At 40.2% G+C, this 19,259-nt stretch overlaps 1 protein-coding gene across 1 annotated transcript in view; it reads left to right on the forward strand.

The window, feature by feature from the left end:
- The window catches only part of itga8 (integrin, alpha 8), a 249,612-nt gene that overhangs the window by 105,475 nt on the left and 124,878 nt on the right, over positions 1-19,259 (forward strand). The window contains exons 14-15 of the mRNA XM_073054528.1: positions 4,172-4,217; positions 7,071-7,178. Coding sequence (XP_072910629.1) covers positions 4,172-4,217; positions 7,071-7,178 — 154 coding nt within the window. The remainder of the gene's footprint in view (positions 1-4,171; positions 4,218-7,070; positions 7,179-19,259) is intronic.

Raw genomic sequence — 19,259 nt, forward strand, 5'->3', positions numbered from 1 at the left:
TCTGCCTGATCAAATTTGAAGCTTATTTATTATCAAGGTAGTATTCCCTGAGATTTGCCTTCTGCACAGACAGCCATGAAACAACAAAAACCATGGAACCTGTTCAAAGAATAAATATCAACCCCCACCTCTCCATATGCAAAAAAAAAAACCAAATTGCACAAATGACAACAAGAAATACAGAATATAAAACACAAAATTGAAAGAGTTGAGGTTGCCTCGATTCAAAATTGCCCAAACTAGCGATATAAAAAGGAGTGACATGTCATAATTTGAACTACAATTCATAAACTGCATTGATTAAACATTGGCCAAGACTCAGGTCAACGGCACCCTCCTCTCACAGCATCGAGGGAGAGAGAGAGAAACCATTCGAATGCAAGGACTTTCCTTTGGGGGCAGCGAGTGGAAGGGAGAGAGAGTGCGTCACGTGGACACCTTTCTCTGGCTGCAGCGAGCGAGAGGCTGCTAGCTGGCACCGAACGACAACTTGCCATCTGCACTCACCCCAATGATTTCAATCTTCCTCAGTGCCTTGATTAGTGAGTTCAGCGAGAAATGGAGCTGATCAAGGGCTTGTACCTCACTTCCAGTCTTCTTGGCCCCGAGGCTGCACGCTTCATTTGAAACACCCTCGGAGACAGCAAAGCGCCAGATTGCTCGATCGGTCTGAAAAACACACCTTCAAAGTGGCAGTCACAGGCTCCAACAATAGTAGAACTATATTTGAAAGAAAAAGAAGAAGTGAAAGAAGTAGTTTTATAAACCGACTGTAGGATGTCACCCTTGGTTGTGTTGCCCACTGACACTATCTTCTTCCGTAAATTATCACGCATCAGGTAACTTGGAAGCACGTGATTGTTCCATCATACTCACGAAGTCTAAATTCTGAAACTCTCTATCTAGCTCCTTTACCAGGAGAACTGTGACATTGAAAACAATGGTTCAACTTTTCAGAGACACTTAGCAATGCCTGGCCGTGCCATTGATGCCAACATGGATATAGCAAAAAACACACCTAATCCTTCATAGATTATAGAATCATAGAACCATAGAGCACAGAAATGGGCCCCTTTGGCTCAACTTGTCTCCACTAGCCATCATCCCTGTTCTCTGTTCAATGAGTTAAAAAGCAAGATTATGTCAGCTTGGGCCAGTGGTGATACGGATGAGTTACACTTGGTGGCATGCATTGAGAGTGTGTCTAAGCTTTTGTTCCACGTGCATGTGTCTTGAGGGAAAGTATAGCTAGTAATCAGCAGGAGTCTCCTTTACCCATTTTTGACCCTGTGCCATGAGAGCTTGGGGCATGATGTAATCCCATGATTCTCAGGGCCATTGCCTCCCAATTGTCTTCTGTTTTGCTGCCATGTACAGTAAACTGGTTGTGTCCACTTGACACACAGTGCATGGCAGAGTCTGGTTTTTGACTGAAATGTCAAAAGTGTGATTGCGAGTGTGATTACACATTCTGCTGAGGGGTTCCTAGTACTTGTTGTTTTGTATTATTTGCATTTACTTGACTAACCAATAGAGAGCTGTCCAAGTTTAAGTGATATGTATAGATATTTGGAGAAAGCTTTTGGCTGGAATGGCATTTAAAAGGCATTTGGACAAGTACTTTAATGGGAAACTCTTAGAGGGGTACAGATCTAATGCAGGCAAATGGGAATAACATAGACAGGGATCATGGCCAGCATACATGAGTTGAGCCAAAGGGGCCCATTTCTGTGCTTTACAATTCTATGATTATAATCTCTGAATGATTAGGTGTGTTTTTATCCTCTATCGATGACTAGTGACCACATTGATGCGAGGTTGCTGGAGGAGAGATGTTGGAGGAAGACGGTACATTAAGCCCTTAGAGGAAATGGAAGTTATTGTCACATTAATTTGTGACCACGATAAGGACCATTAGACTGTATATTAAAATACACTGCAGGATAAACTATTTGTCCCAAACCATCATTGTTTGAAACGTATCATCCACTTCAGCATGTTACCTTAACTGTATTCTTTTCAGTGTTTCCAATGCATGAAGCTGTTAAATCTAATCAGTAATATTAGCATAGACTCTGCTTCAAACACCAGCTCTGGTATTTTGTTCACAAGCTCACAAATGTTTATGAAACCTTCCATAAGATGCAACTTCAAAGCCTGTGCTTTCTTGCATTAGGCACCAACTTAGAGAATCTGCAATATAATTCTCAAATTCCCTCTACTGTCTTTTAGCTCCTTCCCCCATTTTATCAACATGATTTTGCAATTTAGCTTTATCTTCTCCAGCACAAACAGACTGCTATTATCTGCATATTTCATCACAGTTCCCTGTGGATTTATAAACAAATCATTGACCCACTTAGTCACTGTCAGTACTTTAGAAATGAATCCTGGGGGATACCAATGACCACTCTGTTGCTTGATGACAAACGGACTTTCTTTTCCTTTTTCCCTTCCAATAAATTTTTAATCCAGTTAATTACCTTTCTCCCAGTTCAGTACCTCTTGATCTTCTTTCATGTGGTACTCTGTCAAATGCTTTCCTGAAATCCATATGCACTGCATTTAGTACATTTCCCTTATTTAGATGATTTCCTGAGAATTCCAACCCTGATTGGTAGAGTTAAACACCCTCAAATATGCTCCCTTTTGAAATCTTTGCTAACTACTTATAGCCATTTTTTCTTTAAAGAAAAAAAAGGAATCTCTCCTTTCTGTTTTGCTTTCAGATGTGTGTACTAATTCCAACATTAATAATTCTAATTTTGTTCTGACTGGTATCCAGTTGAAGCTTGGATTAATTTATATCCATTTTTAAGTATGATCATTCTCTTAACCACTGGCAGATATTAATATAGTGCTCTGTATTATAATTGTAAGGGCCTCAGCAATTTCCATCCCTTCCCTTAAGGACCTTTGCTTTGTCATTGAACACTGCAGCCTTAACATCCTTCATTTTCACTGACTTCCCAAATCCATCAGAAGATCAATTCTGTCAAGCAGTGTGGGTTTCATTGCCTCACTGGTAATGTCAGGTATACAGCTGATATCACTGCAAGTATGTACTCATTAAAGATACATACTTTTTTGAGGGTTATTACCTGCAAAAAAAAATCAAACATTTTTTCTTAGAGGCACAAGAGACTGCAGATGCTGGATTCTGGAGCAACACAAAAAAAGCACTGGTGATCTCACTGGGCTATGCTGCATCCAAAGTGGAAAATGGACAGTCAATGTTTTGGGTCGAGACCCTTCATCTGCACTGTCCTGCTTCATCTTCACCTGACCTACTGAGTTACTCCAGCACCTCTTTGTTTTTGTTAACCCATTCTTCTCCTGATTCAAAATGCACTTCTAATAAGTTATTCATAAATGCTGTTCTTTTTGATGTATTCTTTTTAAAACATTATAATACCTTTTTCCTGGTGTGTGTTAGCTGATTAGTCCAAGTTGATGCTCTTCTACCCTTGTGAATGGTTTTTAACTTCATAATTTATCCATCATTCCTAGAGCTGCTCATTGTTTCATCTTTAATGGAATGTACTTACTATTCTGTAACAATGCAATATGTTTCCATGTGTGCTGTAGTCAAACGTGCTGATTTATCCATCTGCCATACTCCTGTTAATTTGTTCTTCATTATTATACAAACTGCCTGGATTCAATCCAGCATTCAAGTTTATGTTCTGATGGACTTTATATATTAACATATAACCTAGTTGGGTCTTTAACAGGAGGGCCAGTTCTAATCATAGCTGCATGACGGAAATCAGAAGGGTGAGTAATTAAAGTCACTGGTGTGAATGATCTGCCAGGGACCAATTCTCTTTGCTGGGTCCCAGTTTACCCCACTCTTCAGACTAGAGGCCAAGAAGTGGAGATCTCTTGGGCTTCACTTTGTTGAAGTTGGGTGGTTCTCACTTGGCTTCAGTTCAGTTCTCATAGTTCCCACCCTGGCTAAAATTGCTCCCAAAATACTTGCCAACTTTTAGGCTCTTAAACTATTGTATTCTTTCATCAAATAATTCAAATTTTTGCTCCAATATTGCATTTTTATTGAAAAAGCTGTATTTTTACTATACATATTATTGTGTACTGTTGGACTGCCTATTTTTTAAGATACAAATGTTGTTCCTATTGCTAATAACATGAAAGTATTTTATATTTACAGACTTGATAGTTGGTGCTTTTGGAGCTAGTAAAGTTGCAGTTTACAGGTATGTGACCAAAATGTATTAATACTACATATTTGCCAGATTGAGAATTTAACAGCCAAATTGTTGCTGTATTAATAGTTACTGCCATAAATTTATACTTTCAAGTGCTGCTTAAAATACAAATAGTAATTTTAGCCTTGCAGTTTTTTCACAGTGATGATTTATAAAATTTAATGTTCATTGATTGTTGTCATTTAAGAAGATGAAATCTCTGGTTTAAAAAAAAAATTTCCAATTGGCTGAGTGTTAGGGCCTTTTTAAGCAGCAATGGATCCTCAATTACCTCGCAATGCCAGCTACCATGCTGGCAACGTTTTAAAGTAAAAATAGTACAAGTTAAATTATATTTTTAAGCACTCTAAAACTTAGCTTCACTTACAAAAGGATTTGGATTATGCAACAGGATATATAGGTTGAGTGAGCAGGCAAAATCTTGGCAGTGGAGTTTGAAAAGAGAAATTTCAGGTTGTGTATTTTGGAAAGAGGAATCTAAAGGCAAATTAATACCTAATTGGAGAAAGACTGCAGATGTGTGAAGCAAATTGTACCAGGTTGGCAGGCAAATGCAGCATGTGGTTAGGGAGGCAAGTAATTTTCTGACAGTTATTGGAGGAAAAAAGTTGCTTAGAAACAGTGAAATATTGTCACAATTATACAGTATTTAGTCCTCTCTGGAATACTATGTAAATTAAATTGTTGCTAAATCATCCTTAATACCATACACCTGCATTTTAATCTTTTCTTAATTTCCTTATTTAAGATCTTTTTTTTAAATCCCCTCCTTAAGCTTCTTATTTAAGAAAGGATGTCATTGGAGGCAGGCCAAAATAAAAATAATTCATTTATCTAATTCCTGGGATGAATGGCTTATTCTATCATGAGTGTCTAAAAGAATCCGACTGATGTTCTTTGCAGTTTAGAATAAAAGGGGTGATCTCATTGAACCATATGTATATAGGGGATGTGATAGACTAGAGAATCTTCAACAAGGGGACATAGTTACAAGATTAGAGAGCACCCATTTAAAACTGAGGTCTGTAGGGATTTCTCATTGAGAACAGTGAATCCTTGGAATTTTCTTCCCAATGTTGTGGGAGTGGCATCATTGAGTTTTATTTTAAGAGGCAGTGGATGTTTAGTTGAAATATCAGAGAATCAAGGCTCAGAGCAGGAGAGGAAATGAAGCCTAGAGCAGATCAGCCATAATAATATTGAACGGTGGGGCAGACATAGGGAGCCAGGTGGCCTACTCCTACTCATGTTACATAAAATGTGGAACTTAGAACAGTAGTGCACAAGAGCAAGCCCTTCGGTTTACAATGTTTTTGCTGGCCACGATGCCATTTCAAACTATCTGCCTACACATTGTCTATATCCTTCCAAGACCTGTTCATGTGTCTGTCAAAATGCCTCTTAAATGCCTCTCAAATCTGCTTCCACCATCTCCCCTGGCAGGACATTCCAGGGACATGCCACTATATGTGCAAGAAAAACTTGTGGTACACGTCTCTCCCCCTTTCATCCCAAATCAACGCCTTCCAGTACTTTGAAATTTCCTCCCTGCAAAAGGACTGTCTGCCTCACGTATGCCACTAATAATTGGAAGTACTTCCATAATATCTCCCTCAGCCTTTAAAGTTGCAGAGGAAGCATTCCAAGTTTGTCCAGCCTCCTTACAGTCATTACCCTGTAATCCAGGCAATATCCTTGTGAAGCTCTCTTGCCTGTCACATCCTTCCTATAACGCAGGAACTGGAACTGCATGCAATACACCTGCAACATGACGTCCCAACTTTTGTACTCGATGATCCGACAATGAAGGCAAATATACCGTAGGCTTTCCTTACCACCCCTTCAACTTGTGCTGTCATTTTTAGAGAACCACGGACTTTGATCCTGAGATCACTGTCTGTATCAATGCTCCTAATGCTGCCATTTACCCCGTATGTACCTTCCTCTTATTTTTGACCTCCTAAGAGTGGAACTTCACACTCAGCCAGAATAAGCCCTGTCTGCCATTTCTCCGCTCATATTTGCAATAAGTCTATATCCAGCTGAATCCTTTAACATCCTTCCTCACTATCCACAATGCCATCAATTTTCATGTCTGCAAATTTACTTGGTGGTCCATCTAAATTTTCAACCAAATTTATATATATATAATATTCATGCCTCATTTATGAGGCATAAAATATATGCCCCATCAATCATATTTGTCTCCTCCTCAAAAAAAATCAAGTTTGTAAGCCATGACTCCCCCTCACAAAGCCACGCTGACTATCCCTAATGAGTCCATGTTTTTTCCAGATGTGAGTAAACTCTGTCTCTAAGAATCTTTTCCAATGAATTCCTGCCACTGATGTATGACTCATTCCCCTATAATTTCCTAGTTTGTTGCTATCGCCCATCTTAAACAAGCAGAAGAGCAAAGTTAGTGGAGGAGGCAATAGCAATAATAAAGAAATATGGCATGTGGCAATAATAAGAAATAATACATATTTATATCATCTCTGTTAACCATGTAGTGCTTGTTTTAATCATCCAGATCATCTCATGCCAGAATAACAATGGTCCTTCTCAGTTTCTCATTAATTAGAGCCTGTGCATAAAACAATGAAAACCAAATGTGCATATTGACATCATAAAAATTATTCAAAGATATGTTAAATGTAAAAGATTCTCACTAGGCAGGTATGTTACTTTAACCAGGTGTTGTTGATTTTCCTGTAAGGTGTGGAGTAATAAACTTTATTTTTGCACTTGTGTGACCACATGGCTATTAATGCAATGGAGTCATTAGTAATCTATGAATGCTGACAAAGAGTATTAAAAACCTTTATTCGTCTCTTGCAGAGCTAGGCCTGTTGTGACAGTGGAAGCTCAACTACTCCTGAACCCATCAATCATAAACCCTGAGAATAAAAGTTGCCAGCTGCAGGGATCAGAGACCTTGGTGTCGTGGTAAGGAAATAGTAATGATAGAAGGATGGGATTAACGCTGTTTGATTTGTTCTACTATTTGACACTTGACCTATGGATCTTGCCATTCACTAACATGTCAGGACTTTAAGGCTACATCAACTTGTTTAAGGTCAGGAAAGAAATGTGAGATGACAGAGCAGTGAAGCACTGAATGTCCCAGCTCCAGAATCTGAGATTTATAGGCATCCAATGTATATAGTACATCGTTCTGTTACTTCAGACACTAATTTTACTTGAGAAATGGTCAAAACAAAATGTTTTAATAATATTAAAATGTCCCAGAAAGAATCAGAAATTAAAGTAAACGTATTATTGTCCAATTCTATTTTGAAATAGCATCTTGCATGTTGTTTGAAGGGTGCTGTGGAACATATGAAAATGATTAGTAAAAAATGTGCAATGATGAATGCTTTTCTGATCTTCTAAGATAAATCACAGCATCGAAGATGTGATCCAGACACCCCTGCAATACGCTAAAAGAAATGTTGCATTGGAAATGAAGCCATCCCTTGTGCCCATAAGTGCCCTGTGTCTGGTCTCTAGAGTGATGCTGAATGACCTGACATTTCACTTTGGGAGAAGAAACACTTTTCAATGGCTTACAACTGAAAAGATTTCTCAGTGTATACCATTTATTTATTTAGAGATACAGTGTGAAATAAGCCCTTCTGGCCTTTTGAGCCACAGCTCCCAGCAACCCCTGACAACTCCCAATTTAATCCTAGCCTCTTTACAGAGCAATTTGCAATGAGCAATTAACCTACTAACCAGTATGTCCTTTGGATTATGGGAGGAAATCGGAGCACCCGGAGAAAACCTTTGCATTCCACGGGGAAGACGTATAGACTCCTCACAGAAGACTGCAGAATTGAACTCCAACCTCCGATGCCACTATCTGTAATAGCATTTTGCTAACTGCTATGCGGCCTTATTTTTTGTTGTTAAATAATCCACTTGTATTGAATCCTTGTGCAATAACATAAGGTTGGATGCCAGGATCAAGGATGCCTCTGAGCAACTGCAGAAAATTCTTGAAGGTGAGGTTAAATGGCTAGAGGTCACTGTTCATGTTGGTACGAATGACAAAGGTAGAACCAGGGATGAGGCCCTGCAGAATGAGTATAAGGAGTTGGGTAAGAAAATAAAATGCACGATCTCTAGGATAGTGATCTTCAGACTACTCTTGGTAACTTATCCTAGTAAGTCCACGAATAGAAAGATCGGCCAGATGAATGTGTGACTTAAGAGCTGGCGCAGGGGTCAGAGATTCAGGTTCTTCAGTCATTGGGATCTCTTCTGGCATAGGGGTGACCGTAAAAGAGACACTTGAACAAGAGGGGGACCAATAACCTTATGGGCAAATTAACTTTTGCCACTTGGGCATTTTAAACTAGATTGAGGGGTATGGGACTTGAGAGAGGCATAACAGCAGTTCTTAATGGATCATCTGCTGAGGACACTTCGGTGGAACTTGGAGATAAGATGGGAGTAGTTATCTTGGTAGAGCTAATTTATGGGCCCCCAATATTCAGCAGGAATTTGAGGAGCAATTGTCTCAAAAAATTCTATGTAGTTGTGAGAATAGTGCAGGGGTTCCCAACCTGTGGTCCATGGACACCTTGGTCAATGGCAGGGGTCCATGGCATAGGAAAGGGTCGAAACCCCTGTTCTAGTGGGAAATTTCTATTTTCCCTGCATTAACTGGGTCACGTAGAGTGCAAAGGGCCTTGATGGGGTGGAATTTGTGTGGTGCATCCAGGACAGTTGTTTCAGGCAATTTATAGAGGGGCCTACTTGGGAAGAAGCAATATTGGACCTCCTCCTGGGGAAAGTAACTGAAGTGAAAGTTGGAAAGCACTTCAGAATTAGTTAGAATTAGTTTTAAAAGGTCTGAACTGGACCAAGGCCAAATTTGAGGACATTAGGCGGGACCTAGCTGGGGTCAACTTGGTGACTATTTACAGGAAAAGGAACTGATGGCAAGTGGGAGGTTTTTAAGATGATCATGTCAAGAGTCTAGGGTCAGTATTTTCTTGTTTGGGTGAATGATAGGCATACCAAGTTCAATCTCTCTCCCTAGCTGATGAGAGATATCAAGGCTCTTGTAAGGAAAAGAAGGAAGTGTACATCACATTTAAGCAATGAGATACAAATGCATATCTCAAAAATATAAAAGTTTAAGACTAGGCTTAGGAGGAAAATCGGGAGGGCAAAAAGAGAGTATATAACTTTGAGGAGAGGGTTAAAATAATCTAATTCTCCAAACAGAGGCCTGCGACGACTTGATTGTCCAGGGTCAATATTGGGACCTCTACTATTATTTATTTATGTTAATGATTTGGATATGAATATATATAACATGATTAGCAAGTTTAATGATGATACTAAATGAGGGGGTCTTGTTGACACTGAAGAAGTTCACAATGAATTGCAAAAGGATCTTGCTCAGTTAGGGAGGTGAGCCTAGGTTGGCAAATGGATTTCAGCTTAGATAAGTGTGAGGTGATGCATTTTGGACTGTCAAACCAGGGTAGGACTTGTACAGTGAATGGCGGAGTGCTTGTGAAACAGAGAAACCTGGGAGTACAAATCCACATTTTGCTGAAAGTAGCTGTGCAAGTAGAGAGGGTAGTGAAGAGGGTATTTAAAATGCTGTTCTTCATCTGCCAGGACATCATGTATAGGAGTAGAGATATTTTGTTGCAGTTATACAAGTCACTGTTGGGACCACGCTTGGAGTGTTTGCACAGTTTTGGTTTCCCTGTTATAGGAAAGACATTGTAAAGCTGGATAGGACGCAGAAGAGATTTATGAGATTGCTGCCTGAGCAGAGGGGAGGAGTTGGCTGCACTATATTTTTACTCTTTAGAGCACAAGAGAATGAACAGTGACCACAGAGAACTTAATAAAATCATGAGGGGTATAAATAAAGTGGCTAGTTCTCAGGTTTGTGGAGGACACTGATCCAAGACAAGAAGAGAGACATTTAAAAGAAACCTGAGCGGTAACCTTTTACACAGAGTGTAGAGAATATTTGGAATGAGCTGCCAGAGGATGTGATCAAGGTGGCTACGATTGCAACATTTAAGAGGCATTTGGATAGGTACGTAGAGGGGAGAGGTTTGGAGGGTTATGGGTCAAATGTGGGCAACTGGGAATAGCAGGGCGGGTGCTGGGGTTGGCATGGACTTGTTGGGTCAAAGGGCCTGTTTCTGTGCTGTGTTATTCTATGATTCTTTGGCTCTGAGACTCAGATTGTTGAAGCGACCCATTGTGGATATGCTGTTTGTGATACTGAGCCAAAGAAAACTAACCACTGTGTGTGTCAACAGTGTCACTAGTACATGTTTGGCATATGAAGTTAACCACGATTATATTGTGTAGAGATAATAGTTTTTTTCCCCCCAATATCGGAGGTCATGTGACCTCCATGATGCAGTGTCCCCAGACTAATTTCTGATATTCTGGCATCTTTCCGGAGTGCTCTGGGTGAATGAATCGGGTCAGCCCTCATAATTGCCTCCAGGGAAACTAGGCTAAGTACTATGAGCAGCCCCTGATGAGCCTTTTAAACTTCTGTAAATGGAAAGTAACAGTTTCCTCTGAAGGGAAGTGATTGATGAAGGTCAGAAGTCAGTGTCGACTCTGTGTGGGTTCCCACTGAGATAAATTTCAGCTATATATTGTACACAAGTAAATGATTGCAGGACATATGATTGTAGGATTTACTGTAACGGCTCTTATCTGATTTTGCCATAGTAGGAAATTTGGTCATTGGACTGTATCTGGGTGGGTCGGTTGTTTGGAGAACAATATTTGTTATGAAGACCTTTGCAAAATGTTTTATACTTCAAACATTAAAGGCAGAGGCTTACTGAACAGCTGAGTGTGTCCATGCAGGGTTGGTATTTTCTCTGAATATTGTCACACAATTATCCCTCATCTCTGCAGTAGCTCAACACTCTGGAAAAGTTAGGGTTAGTCATAAGCGAAGCCTTAAGCCAATATAGGTAAAATATCGGGGAAATTCGTCTGATCCTTGAAGGCAGTCAATTAGCTTCCAGAAGATACGTTTGCATCTTTATGAATCCTTTCTGTTTCCAGTCAGTTATTGACTAGATAACCTCATTTACAACTTCTCATGGTATCACCAGTTTTATCATATCAGACATCCCCCCACCACCCCCCCCCCCCATCCTTCCTGTAGCTTAACAAGCTTCTTTTGTTGCTTTTCCATTTCTGATGAGAAGCCATTGAACTGGAACATTAACTCAGTTTCTCTTCCCATAGATGCATCCTGAACTATCGAGTACTTCCAGCATTTTCTGTGTTTGTTTTCAGACAAGAGTGTGTGTTTCCAATAAACAGTGTATACATTTTGGGAGAAATATGTTTCTTAGTGTGTAACACAGCATAATAGATGTAAATAGTATTTAACAATATGTCTCCCTATCCATTCTTCAAATCATCTAACATTACTTTTAGATAATTTTTTTTATTTAAGCTCTATTATGACATCACTTCTCAAAACAAAATTCATAATATTTCTCGGGTGTTAAGATGCTGCTTGATTTTTGTGAATGTTTATATTCTCCACAATGGACTTCTGCATTGTATTGAAAATGCAGTGGCTGTTACGGATCTAGCTGTAGGCATTGCTACTGTTGCTGTTGATGCCCTGTATTTTATCAGCTTTGGAGATGAATTCTGTTGCTTTTCCTTTGCTGGCCTCTCTCAGTTTCAATATTGCTAAGTTTGAGGGTGCATTGCAGATAGTTACTAACCAATTCCATGCTTTATTCTGTGCTCTGAGCAACACAGCTAATGACACAAGTTATTGTAACTCTGCTTCCTTTTTCTTGGGCATTAAGCAGATGTAAGGCCTTGAAGAAGTAAGACAACATGGGAAACATTCTGCACTCAGTAGCTCAGCTAACAATGTGTTGTTATACAGCATGGAAATCGGCCCTCTGGGCCAACACATCCATGCCAGCTAGGGTGCCTACGTGATCTAGTCCCATTTTACCTGCATTTGACCCATATTCCCCTAAATAGTTCCCAACTGTGTGGGTGACCATGCATCCCAAATATGTTATAACTGTACTTCCCTCTACCACTTTCTCTGGCAGTTCATCCCATATACCCACCACCCCCTTGTTACTGTGGTCCCATTTAAGTCTTTGCCCTCTCACCTTAGACTTCCCTACAAAGGGAAAAGGACTGTTGTCATCCACATTATTAACACTTCCTAAAAACTTCTATAATGTCACCCTCCAGTCTTCTACACTCCATGGAAAAGAGTACGTAGTTTCTCCTCATAACTCAGGCCCTTCAAGTCAAACAGCATTCTTGCAAATACTTTCTGCAGCCTTTGTAGATAAATCATATCTTTCCAATAACATGGTAACCAGAACTACATGTGATGCTCCAACTGTAGTATCATCAATGTCTTGTATGGCTGTAACATGACAGCAAGTTTTACTGTACCCTGACCAATGAAGGCAAGGGTGCCATATGCTTTTTTTTTACCATCCTACCAGTGACACCACTCAACTTGTACCCCTTCATTTCTCTGTGTGAATGTTCTGATTTTGCTTATTTCAGAGTCAGAGTCGTGCATCACAGAAACAAGCTCATCAGCTCACCAACAGAATCAGTCACGTTTATTATCCTTGACATGTAACATAAAATGTGTTGTTCTGCACAGCAGTACAGGCCAAAGGCTTAGAAATCTGTAACTGACATAAATAAATAAATAGTGCAAAAAAAAAGGAATAATGGAGTGGTGCTGATAGATTTATGGATCAGTAAGAAATCTGATGATAGAGAGGAAAAAATTGTTCCTAAATTGGTGAGTGTGGGTCTTCAGAATCATGTAAGTTCTCCCTAATGGTAGGAACAAAAAGAGAACACATCCCAGATGGTGAAGGTCCTTGATGGATGGTGCCTTCCTGAGGAAGCATCTTTTTGAGATGTCATTGATTGTAGGGAGGGTTGTACCCATGATGGAGCTGGCTGTGTCTAGAATCCACAAACTTGTACATTAGAGGCTCTACTCCAGACTGTGATGCAATCAATCGAACATTCTCCACAGTAAATCTCCAAAATCTGTAAGAGTCTTTGCTGATGTACTGAATCTCCTCACAGTCATTACGAAGTAGAGCTAATGAAGTATCTTCTTCATGATTGCATCAATGTGTTGGGCCCAAGATGGGTCCTCTGAGATGTTAATGTCCAGGGACTTGAGGCTGCTCACCCTTTCCACCACTGACCTCTCAATGAGGGCTGGTGTGTCTTCTCTTGACTCCCCTTTCCAGAGGTCCACAATCAGTTTTCATTTCCTTGGTCTTATTGGCACTGAGTGCAAGGTTGTTGATGTAACACCATTTAACCAGCCAGTTTATCTCACTCCTGTATGCTTCCTCTTCACCATCTGACATTCTGACAACAACGCTCTGACATTGGCAAATTTATGCTGTGTTAGTCACACAGTCATGAGTATAGAGAAAGTAGAGCAGCAGGCAAAGCATGCACCCTTGAGGCACAGATGAGTTGATAGTCAGCAAGGAGGAGATGTTATATTCAATCTGCTCTGATTGTGGTCTCCCAAAAGGAAAGTAAAGGATCCAGTTGTAGAGGGAAGTGCAGAGGTCCAGGTTTTGAGGCTTGGTGATTAGCACTGAAGGATTGATGGTGTTGAACACTGAGCTATAATCAATAATCAATAGCATGACATATGGTCTAGTTCCTCCAAAGCAGAATGGAGAACCAGTGAGAGTGCCGTGATAGCCAAATTGCAGTGGGTCCCAATCCTTGATCAGGCATGACTTAGTTCTAGCCATAAGCAGCCTCTTGAAGCGTTATGTCCATACTGGCCTTTTACCCATGTACGTTAATCCTACTTGCCAATATTAGGACCATATCCTTCTATTCCTTGCTTATGTATGTGTTACTCCCTCCTGCACATACTCGTATTACATTTACTCAGGTTACATGTCCTCCAACCTGATGGCAAGAATATTGAATTTTCCTTCCGGTAACCAAATTCCCCACTCCCCCCACCCTCTATTCCCCACTCTGACCTTTTACTACTTCTCACCTGCTTTACAACTTCCCCCGGGTCTTCCCTCTTTCCCCCTCTTTCTCTCTCTCTCCCTCTCCTATCACCTTCACATTAGCCTTCCCCCCTCCCCGCCACCCACCCCACTTTTTTATTCTGGCAATTCCCTCCCTTCCTTCTCAGTCCTGAAGAAGCGTCTCAGCCTAAAATGTAAACAGTTTGTTCACTTCCATAGATACTGACTGACCTGCTGAGTTCCTCTAGTGTTTTGAGTGTGGTCTTCATATTAATTGTGCCTGTTTCCACCATACCATTTAGAGTATGTTCCACATATCAGCCACCCTCTGCATATAGAAACCTACCCTTTAAAACGCTTTCCTCTCACCTTGAACTTTTAAAGCTCTGTCCTCTTGTTTTTGATACTTATTTTAGGAAAAAGATTTTGACAATCTATCACATTATTTTATACAGTCTCTCTGGTCAGACCTCAGTATCCTTTACTCAAGGGGAAAACAAGCCTAGGCTATCCAGTTTCTTCCCATAACTAAAGTTGTCCAGTCCAGGCAACATCTGGAGAGTCTCCTCTGCATCCTCTCCACTGCATTCGTATTTTTACTTTGTTGTGGTGATCTTGTTTTCCATCGGTTCTTTCACAACCACTTTGGTATTTCCTCCATATGTTTTTACTTTTAATTTGCATCTCTTCTCTCAATATTGAGCTTGCAATGTAATCTGCTGCCTGAGCTATATGCAGGACACTTTTTATTCTGGGAAATCACGTGGTTATTTGCAACTTGCCTTCAGTCTGGTTTTCATTCTTTTGATACTGTTGCCTAATTGTGCCAGACCTGCTTCCTTTTGTAGAATTGATGCGGAAGCCAGCTGTCGGAGTTGTCATCGTCTCCATCAGTCTGTGTTGTCCTGTGCTCTGGCTGCACCTGAAGCCTGTGCTCCCTCTCAATCAAGGCTTTCCGAACATTTGGCTCTGTTGAGCTCCAAACGAGCTGATCCATGATCCAGTTATTCAAAACTGACTGTCCTTCTAAGCCCTGAAGGGAAGCGGGCTCACCCGGGTCCCTCTGGAATGCATTTTTGTGGATTTGATTTGGCCTGAGGAGTGTGCTGAATTTTTCAAAGATCTTACCAAACTTTTATTGCTGGACTCGCATCATTCCCAGGTGTGGCAAAGGACTGTCCTTTCTCTCCCATCTACAAATGAATGTAGCTGCCACCTCCACCATTCTTGTGTTTCAGGATGACAGTGAAGTCACTTGGATTGAATGTCAGTTTACGTAACTGCTTACATTAATTACTCATCAGTTAATAACTCATCAGGGGTGATTGATAAGTTTGTGGCCTAAGGTAGAAGGAGATGAGTTATTAACTTCAAACTTTCTGCATAGTCACTCAAAGAGTTGAACTGCATGTGCATGTAATGAGAACTGTATAACTCATCTCCTTCTACCATAGGCCACAAACTTATCAATCACCCCTGCTATGGACACTTTCTGGAGGTTCAAGATCCGTATGCTCCACGACCGCTGGACTAAGTGTGTAAAATGTAGGAGGGGACTATGTTGAAAAATAAATGTGCTAGGTTTCTGAAATTGACTCCTTCTACCTTAGGCCATGAACTTATCAATCACCCCTCGTATTTATTTTTCTACATTATCGTGGATTGCATTGTACTGCTGCCGCTAAGTTAACAAATTTCACAATGCTGGTGATGTTAAACCTGATTCTAATTCTGAGCATAAGATGAAGAATCCTAGAAAGTGAGTCCATAGGTTGTGGGAACAGTTCAGTGATTCGGCAAATGACGTTGAGTGAAATTATCTGCTCTGTTTCAAGAGCCTTTTGGTTGAGGTGCAATAACTGTTCCTGAACCTGGTGGCGTGAGTCCTGAGGCTTATGCCCTTTTTACCTGATGGCAGCAGCGAGAAAAGAGCATGGCCTGGGTGGTGGTGGGGGAGGAGTGTCCTTGATTATGGATGCTGTTTTCCTGTGACAATACCTCGTGTAGATGTGCTCAATGGTGGGGAGGGCTTTACCCGAGACGGACTGGGCCATATCCATTGTTTTTTTTGTTGGATTTTACGTCAAGGGCATTGGTGTTTCCATTTCAGATCAGAACGCAGCCAGTCAATATACTCTCCTTTCTACATCTATAGAAGTTTGTCAAGGTTTTAGATGTTATGCCATCATCTATTACAGAAGTATTTCAATAAACTAGCAATAATATAGTGAACGGGGAGAGAGAGAGAGCACTTCTTCAGGAATATGTAAAAAAAAAAGAATAGCTAAAAGAAATGTTTCTTCCATTGAGGATGAGAATGGCGTATTAATAATGGGAGACAAAGAAATGGCTGAGATTCTAAATAATTATTTTGAGTCAGTCTTCCCTGCAAAGACACTGAAAACATTCCGAAGTTACGAGATAATCAAATGCCTTTCGGGGGCATGAACTTAAAACAATCTCCATCACTTTAAAAAAAATACCGGCCAAACTAACAGGGCTAAATGCTGAAAGGATCTCTGGATCTAATGATCTGTATCCTACAGTCTTAAAGGAAGTGGTTGCAGAGGTAGTGAATGTATTGATTGTAATCTACCAAAACTCTCTGTATTCTGGAGAGGTCACAAAAGATAGATAAACTGCAAATGCAATGCCACAATTCAAAATAGGAGTTAGACAGAAAACAGGATACTGGAGCAGTTGCTATCACGAGGAAAGTGCTGGAATTCATTAAGGAGGTAATAACAGGGCATTTAAAGAGAGTCAATATGGCTTTATGAATGGAAAATTATGTTTGACAGATTTGGAAAAGTTCTTTGAGATTGGATGATCAATTGGCTAAAGGGGAACCAGCTGATGTCATGCGTTTGAATTTCTAAAAGACACCAGATTAAATGCCACAAAAAATTTGCCATATTCGATAAGAGTGCTTGGGGTTGAGATAATACAGTGGCATTGATGGGAAAGTGCTCAACTTATAGAAAATAAATGGGTCCTGTTCAGATTCCCACAGGGATCACTACAACTCGAAGTGTGCAGTGAGCCAAATTCTCTGAATATATTAAAGTAGATGATTTACAGTTTGTTTGTAAAATGGTTAATTGAGAGGGCAAGGTGGAGAAGATGCATAGTTATTTACTTGGTAAAAAGATGTGGGTGAGCTACCAGCTGAGTTCTTTGTATCGTTAAACACCAGGGAGAAGGACATTGATGATAGTAGGATCAGGGAGGGCTGCGCTGATATTCTAGGGCATGTTGATATCAAGAACAAAGGAGTGTTGGTCGTTTGGAGAACATTAATTTAGATACCTCCCTATGGCCTGATAGAATCTATCCCATTTTACTGAGAGAGGCAAGGGAGGAGATTTCTGGGGTCTAGATTGAAATATCTTGGGCCACAAGCAAAATCTCAGAAGACTCTTCCAGTGTTCCCCACAGCATTCAGTGTATTTATCTACTGTTCTGTGTTCCTGGACATCTAAACACATCCACCTTCTTAATACTCGATACCATCAACATACTATCCCCCCTCCCTGAACTCACTGTCCTTAATGTCTTACAGAAAAAAATAATTTTTAGGACCTCCCCCTCATTTCCTGTAACGCTGTCTTGTTTGGCTGTACTCATACATGGTTAAATGACAATTGAACTTGAATTGAATTTCATGGTTATTTCTGATCTACAGAGTTTTAATAATCCGTCAGGTGAAGAGAGTCATCCATGGCTCTTAGTCCACCCTGATAACTGAGTCGTTAAATGTTTGAACGTTAATTTGAGCAGATTAAAAGCCCAACATGTGAGAGGATCCAAGCTAAGCAGAATATTTCAGATACGACCTTGTACAAAAAAGGAGAGTGTTCCTTCTTTCAAATTTATTTATTTTGGCAAGACATCCAAGCACTCTGTTTCATCACAAGAATCTTCTGATATTGGCAGTGGGCCTTCACTGAAACATGCAGCATGACCTTTCCAAACTGCTTCTCAATTTCAATATTGCACATGACATATAGTCAGAGTGGTCACCGTCTATATGTTAGATTTGTCTTTATCAAATGATGTTTGTTTGATACTGTTCCATTTCCCCATTGCAGTCCATGGCAGCATTATTTTTAATCACCATTTTCCATTGAACATGTTCCAACTTGCTACTCTGCCAACAATGGGACATATTTCCTAATCTTGTCATTGAAAACATGTTCCTCAGAGTAATTTGAAAACTAAATTTCATGGCATGCATTAAGAAGCAGGGATGCCAACCTTTTTAATCATCCAAACTAAAATACACGTATGTCAAATGTCGTGGTGACATAGCAATCTAGCACTATCGCCTTGCAGCTCCAGTAAACTGGGTTCAGTCCTGAGTATTGATCTTGAGTATTGCCTGCCTGCAATTTGTGGGTTCTCCCTGTGGACTTGTTGGTTTCCACTTGATGTTCCCCTAGATCCACTAGGTATTTTCCCCGGCCCTCCCCATGCCAAATAATGGGCTATTTTGATAATTGGTCACAAATGACCCCTCTGTGTTGAAAATGGCAATATAATCAAAATAGAGTTGATGAGCATAAGGGAGAGAGTAAGTCTGTCGGGAAATAAGGAGAGGGGAATAGGACTGATGGGATTGCAATGCTGGAAGCTAGTCTAGAATGAATGGTCTCTTTCTGCATTGTTATAACTAAGGGTGACATTATTATGACCAATCAATGTATTTTTGTTTAATCAGTTCTGCCAGGAAAGTCTGAGTTCACAGCTGTGATTCATCATATTGTGGATTACTAGTCTTGATCTGGTTGCCAAGTAACAGGTTATCAGTTGGAGAGTTGATGTTGACAAGAAGCCAAAATAGTTCAAGTATCCAATGCTACTTCTTACGGCATCCTGTCACTTAAATCAGATGAGAACTGATTTTAAAAATATCATGAAACAGTTTGTTGCATGTGTGGTAGTAGGTGCCATTTAACATGAAGGAGAAGGGAAAGTTAGAAGA

The sequence above is a fragment of the Hemitrygon akajei genome, chromosome 8, assembly GCF_048418815.1.
Source record: "Hemitrygon akajei chromosome 8, sHemAka1.3, whole genome shotgun sequence".
Lineage (NCBI taxonomy): Eukaryota > Metazoa > Chordata > Chondrichthyes > Myliobatiformes > Dasyatidae > Hemitrygon > Hemitrygon akajei.